This window comes from Bombus pyrosoma, linkage group LG11, assembly GCF_014825855.1.
Source record: "Bombus pyrosoma isolate SC7728 linkage group LG11, ASM1482585v1, whole genome shotgun sequence".
Lineage (NCBI taxonomy): Eukaryota > Metazoa > Arthropoda > Insecta > Hymenoptera > Apidae > Bombus > Bombus pyrosoma.
Window position 1 is genome coordinate 11,799,998 of NC_057780.1, and position 14,574 is coordinate 11,814,571.

General features: G+C 38.4%; 1 protein-coding gene across 2 annotated transcripts in view; it reads left to right on the forward strand.

Moving 5' to 3' along the window:
* LOC122572503 (RB1-inducible coiled-coil protein 1) overlaps positions 1-14,574 on the forward strand; it is a 54,109-nt gene that overhangs the window by 2,182 nt on the left and 37,353 nt on the right. For both annotated transcript variants that reach the window (XM_043737500.1, XM_043737501.1), the window contains exon 2: positions 6,898-7,106. In XM_043737500.1, coding sequence (XP_043593435.1) covers positions 6,898-7,106 — 209 coding nt within the window. The remainder of the gene's footprint in view (positions 1-6,897; positions 7,107-14,574) is intronic.

Genomic DNA, 14,574 nt, shown 5'->3' on the forward strand with positions numbered 1-14,574 from the left:
AGGTTCTATTTGAGGAATACGGTCATTGATCTCTAGAAATTCAATTTTAAAGATTTTTAGCCCGTAATGTATCAAGGTAATATCGTTCAAGAATCAAGATATATATTTTCTTTGCTACGTATAAATAGCTATTAGAAATATATCATCAGACATTTATCTATGGGATTCACTAGTAATTTTGTTAAATAGGAATTTTAATTGTAATTTCTTCAATGTCAACGTTATTATGAAGAAATAACACATTAAAAATTAATTCAACAATAAGAGATCCATTAAAAAGACATATTCTTTGTGCCTATGCTTGATTTTGCTATTACAGTTTTGTGTGTAACTATCTCTTTCATTCTTAAATTTTAGTCATCTATTATCTTTTAATATCATATTTATTTCTTAAGATAAATTGAGATAAACATTCCACCGTTCCATCATTTATTTCTCTATTGTACTTCATAGTGCTTCATCCACTCGTATTTTCTTCACTTAATCGAACGCAGAGCGAATAATTGCTCGGTAGATTCCTTTTTCATATAAAAGAATAGCAGCAGTTCTTGCCAGCCGGTCGTTCTTGCCGAACAAAAACAATGAACCATTAAAAGTTGCCCCCATAAATCATCAAAGAGTTTATTTTTCGAGTTTCGTCGAATTTAGGCCAAGCAACGCGGCTACACTGTGCGTTACGCGTATTTAAATGAGAGACTCGGTCAAGATATCGTCGTTATTTTTCACGGAAGGAAATCACCGTGATCTGAAACACGTTCTCATGTTTATACAATCGAATCTCAAGGGGGAGATAAAAATCTGTGAGTTTCGAAGATTTTATCTGATTGAATTTTTCGAATAAAAAAGGTTTTAGCCTTCCCTGTTCTTTTTTTCATTATTTCCATAAATAATCAAATTCACGTTTCTCAATTTCCCTTTCACTTCTCGAATGGTGTCTATTCATATCACTTATGGTATCATAAAGGAACGTTCGATATTATTCTCAGTTTAAACTCTTTCGTTAAACTCTCGACGATGGTTATCGGATTGAGCCTAGTCCGACTTGACTTGAATGCTGCGGAAACTCATTTCTTCGCGCGCAAAAGTCTTCTATATATCCACATCCTTTCGTGGCCGGTTCACATGAGTCGGTTTTTGCAATAAACGGTTGCCTTCTAAACGGATCTGCTTCCTCGACTACCTCTTATATCAAATAAATACACATTGACGCGTTGAAGCGTTCCGTTTTCGCCTCTTCGTCTTCTTCACTTCAAGCCTCTTTCCTTTTATATATTTCCTTCCATCACAAACGTTGTATCGTATTTTTAACAAAGTTTAATTCCCACTTCAACTTTAGTTGCCTATCGAAAGTCGCTACACGAAAATTATATAGTGTTCAAGGACGTTTCCAGTTAAACTTTGTCAGAATATTTTCTTAAATCACCGCAGATCATATTTTAAGATCTTATGACAAAAATGCGAGATATTAACGCAATAATAATGGATTTAAAGTGGTTGTTACGTCATAAAACAAGAATAGCTGAATAATCAATATGTTAATACTATATTTCAAGATGTTTAGCATTTCCGATAATAGATCTATGGACTCAGGAGATAGACTCACATCTTTTTATAGATTAAATTCATTATTCTAGAAGGTTCATTATGTTTTTATTTTATCCGAATGAATCAATCGAAACTTCCGTGTCAGTTTATAACAAATATTATTATTTGTTTGACGTATCTACTCTTCTTTTCGAAGTCAATTATAGATCGATATCTTTGCTTCATTAATATATTGCGACATTTATCTAAATAATGTCTACGCCTGAAGAAAAGAGTCGAATAAAAAGAAAAAAAGCAAATAACGTGAAGAGTCAGCAACAAAAGGTTTCAACACAAGCCTTTTGTTTATCGATGGTCGTCCACGCGATTGCTCGTCGTTTGTCGTTTAGCAACTCGTAGCAAGCGCGAGTATCGCGAACAACACGCCACGCCACGCTATGGAGAAGTGTCAAGGATCCCTCGAAGGTGAACAAATTGCAAAACCGTTCGTCTATCGCGGACAAACGTGGGCACATAGAGGCCGTGCTCGAAAGGCTTTTCTCTGACTTGAGCGAGCAGCAACGTGAGATCTGCGATGCGCGGGCAAGTGCAGGTGGCTACGAAAATAGTAATGAAATCGGCGTGTTGAACGTGGGCGACCATTGGCTCGTGTCACACACGAGTCTGACCCACGGGTAAACTCGGCCAAGTCTTTAATGCGAACGCTTGGTGCATCCCTTGGAACGAATCAGCTTCAAACGCTTCTCGAGGCTCGGTCTACTTTTGCGGTCCACGCTACGACTGTGACTCTTGCGAAACTTCGTTTGGAACATTTGCCAGTCGTTGTTTGCGCTTCGTGTCGGCTACCAGCTTTTCTGAGCCTCTAGCGAGCAGTTACGAGAGCTTCTTTTATGAATTTTCGACAGTTATAAATCACCGTGTCGAGAATAAAGTTTGCTTTTCTCCGTTATTCGATATTTTGTTTGAGAAGCAAGTTGGTCTTTTATTTTGACACGAGAAAGAATTGAAATATACAAATTCGAAGGCTGCAACAAGATCGAGAGCAAATTACAAACCTATTATCTCCTTTCTTTTTTTGTTATATCGAAATTATTTGTTTTTTTTTTTTATTGATTTAATATGGAAAATAAGGGTTACAGGAAGTTAGAGATAGTTGAAATATGGTAGTCACAAAGTGCAAAGGGGGTTAATCCCATTGATTCGATTGGCCGTTCGATCGGGAGAACGGTGAATGTAATGCTCGTTTCAACGTGAATTGCAATGTTCGGTTGCAATGTCGTATCTGTATTTTATTACGAGTTTCCCCGAGAACGTCTCGTAAACATTTGCCAAACGATGCAAAGGATTATCGACGAACGTTATACAGTTGGGTTAGGCCGTAAAGCGTCTCGAGTCGAACCTCGCCTTTTTTGATAAAAAAGTAGGATACTATCATTGGCCGTTCTGAACTGTTCGAGTAGCGTTACTCGTAATTTTATCAACAGCGATACTGATTCAAGAACGTTGTTACGAACGGAATGCGTATGAAATGTAATCTAATATATTATCTAAGTATTTAATTGATCCTTGTTCGCTTAATTAGTCGCTGTATTTGCTTTTGTACAAATCTGCCAGATCTTAGTATCAGTTAACTCTCTATACTATCATTTGATTCGGAAGTTATATAACCTATATGTCTGTAGTGTATATGTTACAAGAATTATTTTATAACTTCCTCAAATTTTGAAATCACATTCCACTTACTACTCCTTAATCTTTTTATCCAAATGAAAAACATCTGCCTCTTTGTATATATGAAGAAAAATCCAGTTTCAAAGAGTTAAAAATACGAACCAGAAAACAATATAAACAGAGAGGTAGCTCGAAACGGGAGAGTGGAAAGAGATGAAGCGTAAATAGGGAGGTTACAATCGTCGATCGCTTGCTTTTCCTTTACATAAATCCGTCCCGCTGAACATTACCAAGCAAATGAGCAGAACTTTCGTTTCGACTTGATTTAACGCGAGGTTTGTTCCCTAGAACGGAAACAGTGTTAACAGCACGAACATCGAGGAAAAGTTGGTGGCGGAACGAGGTTAACGTAAATTAGGAAAATAAAACTGGTAAGCGTGCGCTCAGGCCTATCACCGATGAGGAACATGCAGTTTTGCAATGCTACACACGGCCTATACAACATCCATTATTCCGATTAAACCGCGTTACGCTTCACGTACCCTCGGATGAGTAAACTAAGCGCATTTTATCCAACCATGGTAAAAAGAAAGTCCGACGAATTCAGGTCTTAAGATGACTATTCAATCCGATCTCTTCCAAGCTATTGCTTAACGCTAGCGATCGATTTTTAGAAATCGAGCAAGTCGTTGAATTCATTTAGACTTCTGTATGTTTTTCTTGTAATTATTTAGTTTTCAAACAGAGTAAATAGTAAATACATATCGTGGAATTAAGTACATCGTGAGTCAGGCAGAATCGTGACCCTCTGTCAGCGCTTATACGCGGTCTCATCAACCCTTTCTCGCCCACTTCCGCAACTTGTGCGTTCCCCGAAGCTCTCGAACCACTTTTTCAGATCTCCCTTCGCAATTAGTGCACGCACATATCGACACACACAAATATACGTGTAGATACATATATGTGCCGTATGTGTAGTGATGCGTTATGAAACATTTTAATCGTTTCGAATATACAGTTACTTCTGAAAGTAGATAGTAACATAGCGATACATCTGGCATCTAAATACGTAAGAATCGAATGAATTCCTTTTTTTTTATGAAATATTATTTATTTTACCTAGTACGATAGTAAGCACAATAAGTAGGATGTAAATACGAAAATCGTCGAATCACGTTCGAAATAATTGGAATTAAAATACCTTCGAATCGCTTTAAAATAGAAGTTGTAACACCTATAGCATTCTATGTATGTATATGTAATATGCTTTCGTACGACCAACTCATTGTCAGCTTAGCTCTTTTCTAGCGTTACACAGAAAGGAATAGCTTTAACGAGTCAACGCGCGAAAAGGTGCCCGCCTCGCAAATAAGTACCTCTAATATTTGTGCATAAGATAACGTGGTTGCGGCGGTCAGCGACCCCATTCGTCGAGGCAATTAACGTTGTGTGTCGATTCAGTGTGGCGCCTTTGCTCCGTAACTTTTATTCTCGCCCGCGCGTAATTACAAAGTATACCGCTAAAGCGCCAAAGAGTAAATACGGTGCGACGTAATTGCGATTTATTCCCGGTTTAGACGATGGATCGTTAAACGGTTCGGCAAAAATCCGTCCCCCCGGAACCATAATAAATATCGCGCGTCTAGGGCGACCGCGATTGCCAGGAATGTGCAAACAAATTTATCAGCCGTGTCTCGTCGACGGATAATCGAGTCTTTTTAATTAGTTTCATTCGCGGTCGCCCAGACGTTTATCGTTCAATTTTCGTGTTGCAATCAACTTTATTTATAGTTAATTTCATGTCCGGTGGGTGAACTGAGGCGTTATCGACAAGTCTGAATCTTTATAAATTTTCTACAAAATATTACAAGTGCATTATTTTTGACAAGGATTTTTACATCTTTGCTGCATTTATACAATCCAGAATTTCCGGATCGCGACAGGTTGTGGAATACGTAGCATTCGATAATTCGACGATTATGAAATTCGACGTAACCTTTGTAATGCCCGCGTGTTTGTGTTATTTGCGCGGTTCAAGGTCCGTTTTATCTGGTTTGAAATTGCATCGTTGTCGCGGCAAAGGCACGTTGTCGTGGTAGACGGCGCGCATTTTATCAGACTATTCTTGAAAGATTCTCAAGCGACTGACTCGTCTTGAACAACACGCGGTGGCCATAAATTGCGCGTAAAAGGAATTGGAACGGTGGTCGCGAGTACAGGCGAGTCGTCATTAACACCCTTGGCAAGGTTAAATAACGGATAAGGAGAACTCTTTGTCCAAGGCGAGGACGACGTGAGGCGCATCGCGTCATATTAATTATAAAAGCTGGTCTCATGTAGTATTTAAACGATACAGAATTTAAATCGAAAGACTCGCGAAATTTTTATTTTCGAACTCATCCTCCGCTATTTACAATTAATGACCACACGTGAAAAATGATAGAGTTGCTTTAATTTCTTTCCTGGTTCCTTTTTTTATATGTTTGAAAATCTACTGGATATTTTATCGGTTGTCTCAATGAATATTGCCTTGACATAATTGCCACGGTCGTAGCTTGCACTTTTATCCTCTTTAGGCCAATCGGATTACGCACGAGCCTTTCGTCTTGAGCATCGCAAATTAATCGTTTGTTCGTCGTTGTTTGTGTTCGAATAAAAACTGATAGCAAAGAGAGCGGTAGTCTTTGAGATCGAAAGTAGGGGCTCGATTAACTGTCCGTAAGAGCTCGTTTCTTTTTCTTCTTCAATCAAGCTCCTTACTCTAGTCGCTATCCACGTGAATTACAGAAACGCATCATCCGGCAATTACTACCACGCTGTGTGAACGCCTTGCGAGAACCAGGTCGAGCAAGAGCCGACAGGAGGCTAATAGTGTCTTCCAACGTTTCCTAGACCGAAGGCGTGATCTCGTGCTAAATATCAGTTTGGCTACGCAGAAGTCTTCCAAGTTTCCCCAATTACACTGACTTTTGTTAACTCTGCTAAGAGTAGCTCGCCTCCCTGATACGGGTACAAGATAATCTTGACCTTAATCACGGCATCGACGACGCTGAAGCTGTACAAATGCTTCAGTTTATCATAAAACTTATCGTGTACCGAGATCGCCTTTTAGATGTTAAATGTTTAAGCATTATCAGAATTACGCTTGATCATATCGGTATAAAAGCATCGTTTAAATGTTAAAACGTTTGAATTTGTATGCTATCGAACTTCTGAGCTTTCGATATTTCCGGAGTTCGACGATTTTTATTAAGAATTTTTAGGTTCTTCCGAATATTGACTTTTTAAAAAACTGTCAGGAAAATTAAATGTTTTAAAACTTTAAAAATGTCCAGAGGGTTGATACATCAATTTTTCAAAAATTGAAATTTCACAAGCTTTTAAGATTTCAAAAATTGTACATTTCAAACTTGGGAAAATGAAAATATTCAAAACTTAGATATTTCAAAATTTTTTAATTGAAATCGTTGAATTATTTAATTCTCGAATTTTTAAAGTAAGAAATTTCTGCCATTTAAAATTTTTTAATATTTGCTGTGCTAGAATTGCCGGATCTCATCTTGCTATGAATTCAGCTACTCTATTTATTCTTTTTTTACAGTTTCCCGAATGAGACTATAATTCCTAGGCCTATAATCACTATAATTATTTAATATGACTTTTCTGCTGTTTTTTGCGCAGTGTCGCCCAGCTGAAGGAAGCGATCGAGAGAGAATGCGGCGTGGTCTCTGCGCACCAGGTGCTCCTGATGAGTGGAGGCGAAAGCCTGGAACCAAACGCGCGTGTGTGTTCCTACTCGGCCGGAACCGACACGAATCCGATCTATTTGTTCAGCAAGGCCGCTATTGAGAGCCACCATCCACCCACGCCAAGCATAGACTACGGTTCCGGTGAGTGACGAGCTTCTTCACCTGTGAATTTTCTTAACTCACCGCTCTCCGCTCAGCTTTTTTCATTTCCTGTCTAACATTGTCCGTCCATTTGATAAAAACTTACTTTACAAACCAGTTGCGAGATAAAGATTTTTCTTGCCTTCACCCTCATAATTTTATTACCATCATAAAATGACCAGAGACTTTTTAACAAACTATTGTCGCGTTTAATTCGAGAAAAATTCAACTTCTAAGAGTATTTGATACGTAGCTGAAAGTTAATGTTACTCGCGTGACCGAAGAGAAATGTCTCACGAAGAAGACGTGGCAAAAAAGAGAGTGGGCTGGCTTCGTTAAACGAGAATCGTGCCGGAAGGACGCGGCTAATAAATGATCCTTATCGGCGAGCGTTCGCGAGTACAGAGAGAAAAAATGAGTCAGATGATATCAGCGTGAAGATAGCGATACTCGCGCGACACCCAGGCAACCTCGATTCTTTGTACGAGCCAGCCTTGTAGTGCCGTATAGAAACACAATGGAGAACGTCAGTAACTCGTTTGACTATTTTTTATCACCTTCGTTGCGCGTTCAAATATCTTCGTGCGATCTAAGATCCAGGTCGCATATGATCTTTCAATTAGATGCCGCTAGATCACTCGGTATCACTTAAGTGCTTCGATTCTTGGTCTCACTATATCTTTTCTATCAACTGTACTTACATGTAAGTACAGTTGTACCTTATGGACGTATTTTGATACATCGCAGCGATGCATTCGACTTGTAGTCCCGGTCTAATCACGACCACGATATGACTACGGTCCGTTGATGGTGAGCATTTACCGAATGCAGCGGAGCGTGATTGAAACGTGGATGTTGATCAGCGCTACCTCATCTGATGAACGGTAATGTTTAACCGGGATCCGATGGTGTGAAGTTTTACCATATCGTTATAATAACGAATAACGATTGAAATAAGTGAAACGAGGACTCAAAAATTTGAAAATGAAATGTTGCGGTCGATACGATGTTGATTCTTAATGGGCTAAAAAAACTCAATGAGATTAGTTGAAAGAGAAAATAACTTTCTTAGCAAACTTTCGACGATCTTAAGATATCTTTGGAAGAACACTGTTCCGATAGGATACACTTTACAGTCGATACTCAAATCGCTGAAAGGTCGACCACTGAAAATCTTTCCATGAAAAGTTAGCGGAGAAAGACTCTATCAGAGAGTGGTACAATTCCAAGAGTTGTAGTAAAAGCAGATAGAGGATTGCGTGACGTTCGAACGTCGGTTTTGAGAAAATGTATTTTATGCTATATCCGTTTGATGGGAACTCAGATATAATAGAATCATAGTCTGACCTCGTGATTGACGAAACATACGATCCAGAGGCGTAATAATGAAGCGAATGCACGATACGAGTTTAACGACGTAACGGTACGGAGATTGCACGGTTAGCGCTTACACATCGCTTAGCTGGTGAACGAACGGACGTTGAAACGCGCGTCAATGCGACGCGACGCGTTGAAAACGCGAAACACAGGCGTCCAGACGCGAGATTCAGCTGGAGAAAAACAACGGTGGTCCGATTCCGAGAACGTCGCGCGTCTAGACGGCCGACCAGTGAGAATATCGACGCGCTTGATCCAGGGGAATATCAACGATGTGCATCGAAGAATCGACGAACCACGTCTTTAAAAAAAAAAGGAATCTTTAAATTTCCACAAACGTAATAAACCACATTATACAAGTCCAATACACAGAATAAATCACGCAAAATTTATGACACGAAATATATTAAACAGAAATGTAGAGATGATAGTCACTGTATGCGAAAGTCGAATCGCGTTGACCACAAATTTTTGATCCTCGAATATTCGTAAGTCTTCATAATCGTGATTACAAAGTAAGAATTTTTCTGCTTAATGAAACAATGATCGTAATTCATTGAAAGAGAAGATAATTTGATGTGAGCAAACTTCTGGACATTTTAAGATTAGCCAATAATTGAAGATAAAGAATATTGAATGAAGAAAATGATATTGTGTAGGCGTAAGTTAAAGAATAGCTGGTTAGGAGGGTTATATTTCGTCCATTAACATCTCGGCCTCTTTCAGGCGCTGTGAAATCGATTCTTTCCCAGCGGAGCTTCTTTCCTATTTGTCCGTCTTATACAGCTAGCCTCGGGTTTCATGCGGTAATTCACGTTCCTCGAGGCGCGTACCGGTAATGCGACCGCAAACCACTCGTACCCGTTTCCGATGCACCTCGCATTGACCGTTTCCACTAGTCGCTGATGAAGTAACGATCAAGTTCACTCTTATCGGTCGCACTTTCGATTTTCGCAACGAAACGCATCGGTTATGCGCCTCTCAGCGCCATTCAACTCGTCGATTTTTTCCTTTCCTCCAACGAATGCTTTGACATTCATTCAGTAGTTATTGAATTCTTCAGGTCGTTATTTAATGAGAATATAATTGATTGATAAGTTGATATGTAAAATAACGTATATAAATGAAACACATTCACTAGAAGCAAAAAATGTGTTTGACCTAATGGATCTTTAACGTTTAGCATCTGTGCAAACTTAAAACGAGGATAAATAGCACATACTTGGTTAAGTTTCATTATATTGGAATTATTTCAATTCGTTTGTTCGTGTATATTATATTTTTAGTGTAGTTGTAAATTATTTTATTACAATATAGCGGCACAAGCTAGAATAGATTAAATTATATCGGAACTACAACTATAATTTTACTCGTTGTACGGAATTTACATTATTTTCTACAAAAAAAAAACTCGATGAATATTTCATAGCAAACTTCTAAAATCTCAGTACAGCGCAAGAAACATTCCTGCGATTGTAAACCTCCAGTAACTTAAGTCAAAACTGCCTTAAGATTTATTCTTCCATTAATCTCTAAATAGCCAATTTCCAAGTAACTTGTTGAAGCATCTCAAAGAAAACTGAGAGAATCGCTTATCGACGCGATGAAATTAATCTACGTCTGTACGAATATTTATACCAACGATGGACGATTAAACAGCAGTCGTGAACAAGCTTATAGCCTTTCTTGCCGGTAGTCTTGGAGATCGTTTTATCGTATCCGTGGTTGCGTTAACAGGGCCGTAAAGCGTCATGAACCGCGAGGAGACAGACTCCTTTTTCCAGCGGCAATTTAGCGGATCGCCAGAAAGAGGCTACAGCTAATCCCGTAATGTCCCGTTTTTCTCATCGAGTCTTCCCTTTTGCTTCCTGCTTCTGAAGAAGGGAGCCTTGGCTAGCTTATAACGAATATATATGGCTCGTTTGTAGACGCAACAAGACTTTGACCCGTGTCAATGAGCCTCGCGAGCAACTTTGACCTGATTCTTTTATACAACGGATAACGATCTGCCGTTGGCTCTCATTGCAAACGTGCACCGAGCACGGAATTGGTGTCTTGGTGTTGACGAATCGAAACCGAAACTGGGTCGGCGTTCGAGCATCGTTTTCTGAGGAAAATTAGTTAATCGTCGTGAAGCTGGAGGCTACTGGCAGAAACATGATCGAAAGAGCAACAGCTAGAGTAGAGAAAGCGAGCAAATGGCAAACTGAGATTCTGCTTTCGTGTTCGGTAGACCCTCGTTTTACATATTGTATATAAGACGCAGTTTTGTGTTATATAAATCCGTGTTATACCGGTTGTAAATTAAGAACGTTTCCCGATAATTAGGTGTTTTGGTATTTATTCACTTTCTGTTGCAACCTAAATATTTAAATGATTTCTTGTAATCGTATTTTGTCTCTCTACTCTGTAACCGCAAATGTAAATACATATCACTGACGCATAAGCGGCGGATTGAAAATCATAACGGTGTCATAAGTCAATATTTGGTGAATTTCTTCCTTATTTAATATTTTACTGCATTTCATCTTATCATTGTCGGATTGAAGTGAAAGTAAGCGGATAGAGGACTAGTTTTTAACATCCCGTTGAACAAACGCGATCGTGTATTACGTCGTTACATAATATGTATTTTGTCGGCTGCAATAGCAATAGGAAGTTTTGCAATAGCTAATGATTAGGATACTTACAAGTCGATAGTAAAGTGTCGATTTTTAGTCGAAGGAAGTGGGTCGGCTCGGTATGGTATCTTCTGTGTAGAGCTAGTTACATGTATGTACAGTATGTGAATAATGATTACGTTGATTAATATGACATGAAGTAAATATCGAAATGTGTCGGTAGTTTTTTCAATTGCACGTACCAACGCTATTAGTTTGAAGTGTAAACTCCGATGGTTACAAAACTGCAATACCAGTTGGCCAATTAATTAAATTTCAACGTTGCTAGCTCAAAGATGAAGTTAAATTAATTTGAAAGGATAATTTACTTTAGAATTTTAAAAGAATCCATTTCTTTTTGTATTTTGTACAAGCATAGATTCTCAATCTACAATCACTCGCAAGATTTGGGATAAAGATAAGATAAAATTGGGACGGTTTAATGCATAGAACTGTTTGTCAGTTGCAGTTGCGGCTATCCGTTAACAGCTGCACGAATTTTTCGAATAGGGTGAGAATTAAAGGAATCAACAAAGAGCAGTTAGCTCGCTAATGGTTTTTAAATGTCTTCCTCGAAACGGTGATAGTCGATTCCTAGACAAAATCAATCTATTGAATCACAATAAGAATCCATTCTTAATGTGTCATACTCGAGAACAGATGAAAGTTGGTATGTATTTGTTCTACAAGTTTTAACAACGGCGTTGCATTACTTTTTCAAACTGTCAAAAACATCCTCGCTTTCATATCTTAGAAGCAGATAGTACAAGATAAAAATTTAATTTTCTTTCTTTGTTACCTTGTTTTTATTCGCGGTTGTGTTCGTTAACGCGGAACAAATTTACCTTTCATTCGGCTTAGGGAAAAAACGTTAATACGCATTCGCCGTTTCGATGGCCTAGGAACGGTGCCATTAAGAGGTCAATCGCAATATGGTCGATGAGTCAGCAAGGGAAAAAGTCGACTCGCCTCTGATATCCCCGAACTCGTGGGTTTTTCGTTATTCGCTATAACCAGACATGACCGCGTGCCATATTTCTTTTCTTCGTTTCAACGTCACTGTTCCGAACCTAAAGCCGATATTTCGAAAGCTAGCCGTAGTTGTCCTCGAACACAATCTTTCATTCGATATTTTTCATATCTTAAATAATTCAACATATGTATTATAATACATTTAACGTATCTTATAAGCTTCAGCGAATTTTTCACGTGAAGTTCGCGAGAAAGTATGGCAATTGCAGAATGTTGGCGAACGATAAGCATACAGAGGATAAACACGAGAGTCAAATGAAATGCACTAGAGTCACGCGAACGATTTCGGTGGTGCTGTGCAACGTTGGTACTCGCTTCGTTGCATGATGAATTCGAACGAGCGATTATTTACAAAATAATACTATGTCGGATGAACGTGATAAATCGCGGGAAGATACGTGCTTTTTCCTCGAATTTTTAATTGTTCTCGGCTTATTATAAACAGAATGATAACAATATCAGCGGCAATGACATAACAGCTACGAGAGAGTAACAGAGCTGATAACAAATAGTCGGGGCCGAATTTCTCATTTTGTTACTCGCGATTTCTACCAGCGTGTCTTTATTCACTATTGTTAACAAGTATTTGGACATTTCCACATTATTACAAACATATAAAAGGTACTTGTAAAATTCTCAAATAATGCTCTCTATTAACTTTAACGATCTTGTCTTTTAAGCAACCATACCAAAACTAACTGAAATATAATAAAAGTATAAATCTTCAAATCAAATTGCTCTGGATGTTGAAATATTTATAGACGACAGTGTGACAGTGTAATAATATAATAGCGTATTAATGTTTTTCGCGATCATTATTATGTAGCAATTGAGTCTTATTAGCCGGAAGAGCTTCCTAGAATTGTTGAAACAAGTGCTTTTTAATGTTTCACGTTTGACTCTCAATGGAGAGGCCGCGGCACGTGCATTACATAACCCATGAAGATCAATCTATACTCGGAACAAACGAACAGGTGGAATACTTGGTTCAGCTATGTATGACGCGAGTTTAGCAATCATTCTGCCAATTAAAACTTAATAGCATGAAGAACGACGAACGAATAAAAAGTTAATTACATCGAATATATATATATAATCTGTATAATGAATCTGTTCCACTCGATTACTCAGAATTATTTTCAGTGATTATTTCTCTTGTAATCAGAAAATAACGTAACATGTCACGCAACTAGTGCGCTTAAATGCGTCGCACACGCAAGTGAAGGGGGAGAACACGAAATGTCGCATTTTCTATCGGGAAGCGATTTTACGATTTATAAAGATACACGTTGTCAATCGACAACCGACATCGTGCGTTAGATTACACAGGAATCTCGTCTCGAACGAAGTTTAAGAGAAGAAACAGCTACGTTATGTGTCTGTATAACACACCACGCGTATGTATAATCTACATGTGTTTAAATGGACGAACGACTTGTCTCACGCTGTATCAATACCAAAAGCCATTCGAATCTTTGCTACTGGACTGGTAAAAATTACGATTGCGTTCGCGGAAACACGGTTCCGTAGACCGTAGGCGGCACATGGAACAGCTGCGATGATTGAATCGAGTCGCGAGGATGTGCGAATTGAGGCAGAATATGGAATTTAACAGTAGGAATCCTGTTTCTGCGAACGCTGTATAACATATGCTATATGATAATATAAGTCGAAGACTGTTTTTCGACTGAATTTTTAATAATCGAAAAACGAGGAATTAGCGTATTTAGGAAATCCTTTATTCGTATCTGCATTTGACAGTCGAGTCTTTCAATAAATCTAACCGGATCACAATGCAAATACGAAATATCATGTTCAAGATTAAAGTCACCAGTTTACATATTTTAATCCTGCCTTATCGTCCTTGTCACTATTTTAACAGATGCTCAAATTCGATACCTAAGTTTCCAACAGTCGCTCTGCGCCCCAGAGGTTCCTATGTAAATACAAATTTTAATGGTATCAACTGTTTGAGAATCGTGGAAAGAGTCATTGACTTCCTCTCGACGTCGACTGTACAAATAGGAACAAATCCTCTTTGTTTAAAGATTCGACGATGATTCAACAAGTATACATCTTGTAAAATATACATGAGTGTTAGGTTGCATAGGAAATGTTCTTTCAAGTAGAAATCCAACCATATATAATTTCTTCAGAATACGATTCAATGTACATTCCTAACGACTAACTATCATTATGCGATATTTATAAAAATTATCCAATTATGAAACATTTTTGCAAAAGGCGACGGAAATTTCTACAGTGCCATAATTTATTCCATAAATTTTCAACCTGAAGATCCGTCATGGGATATATAAATAAATGTCGATACCGAAGGCTCTATTCGATTCGCCCGCTGGCTATTTTTCACGAAGCGGACGAATCAAAGGAAAAAGGTT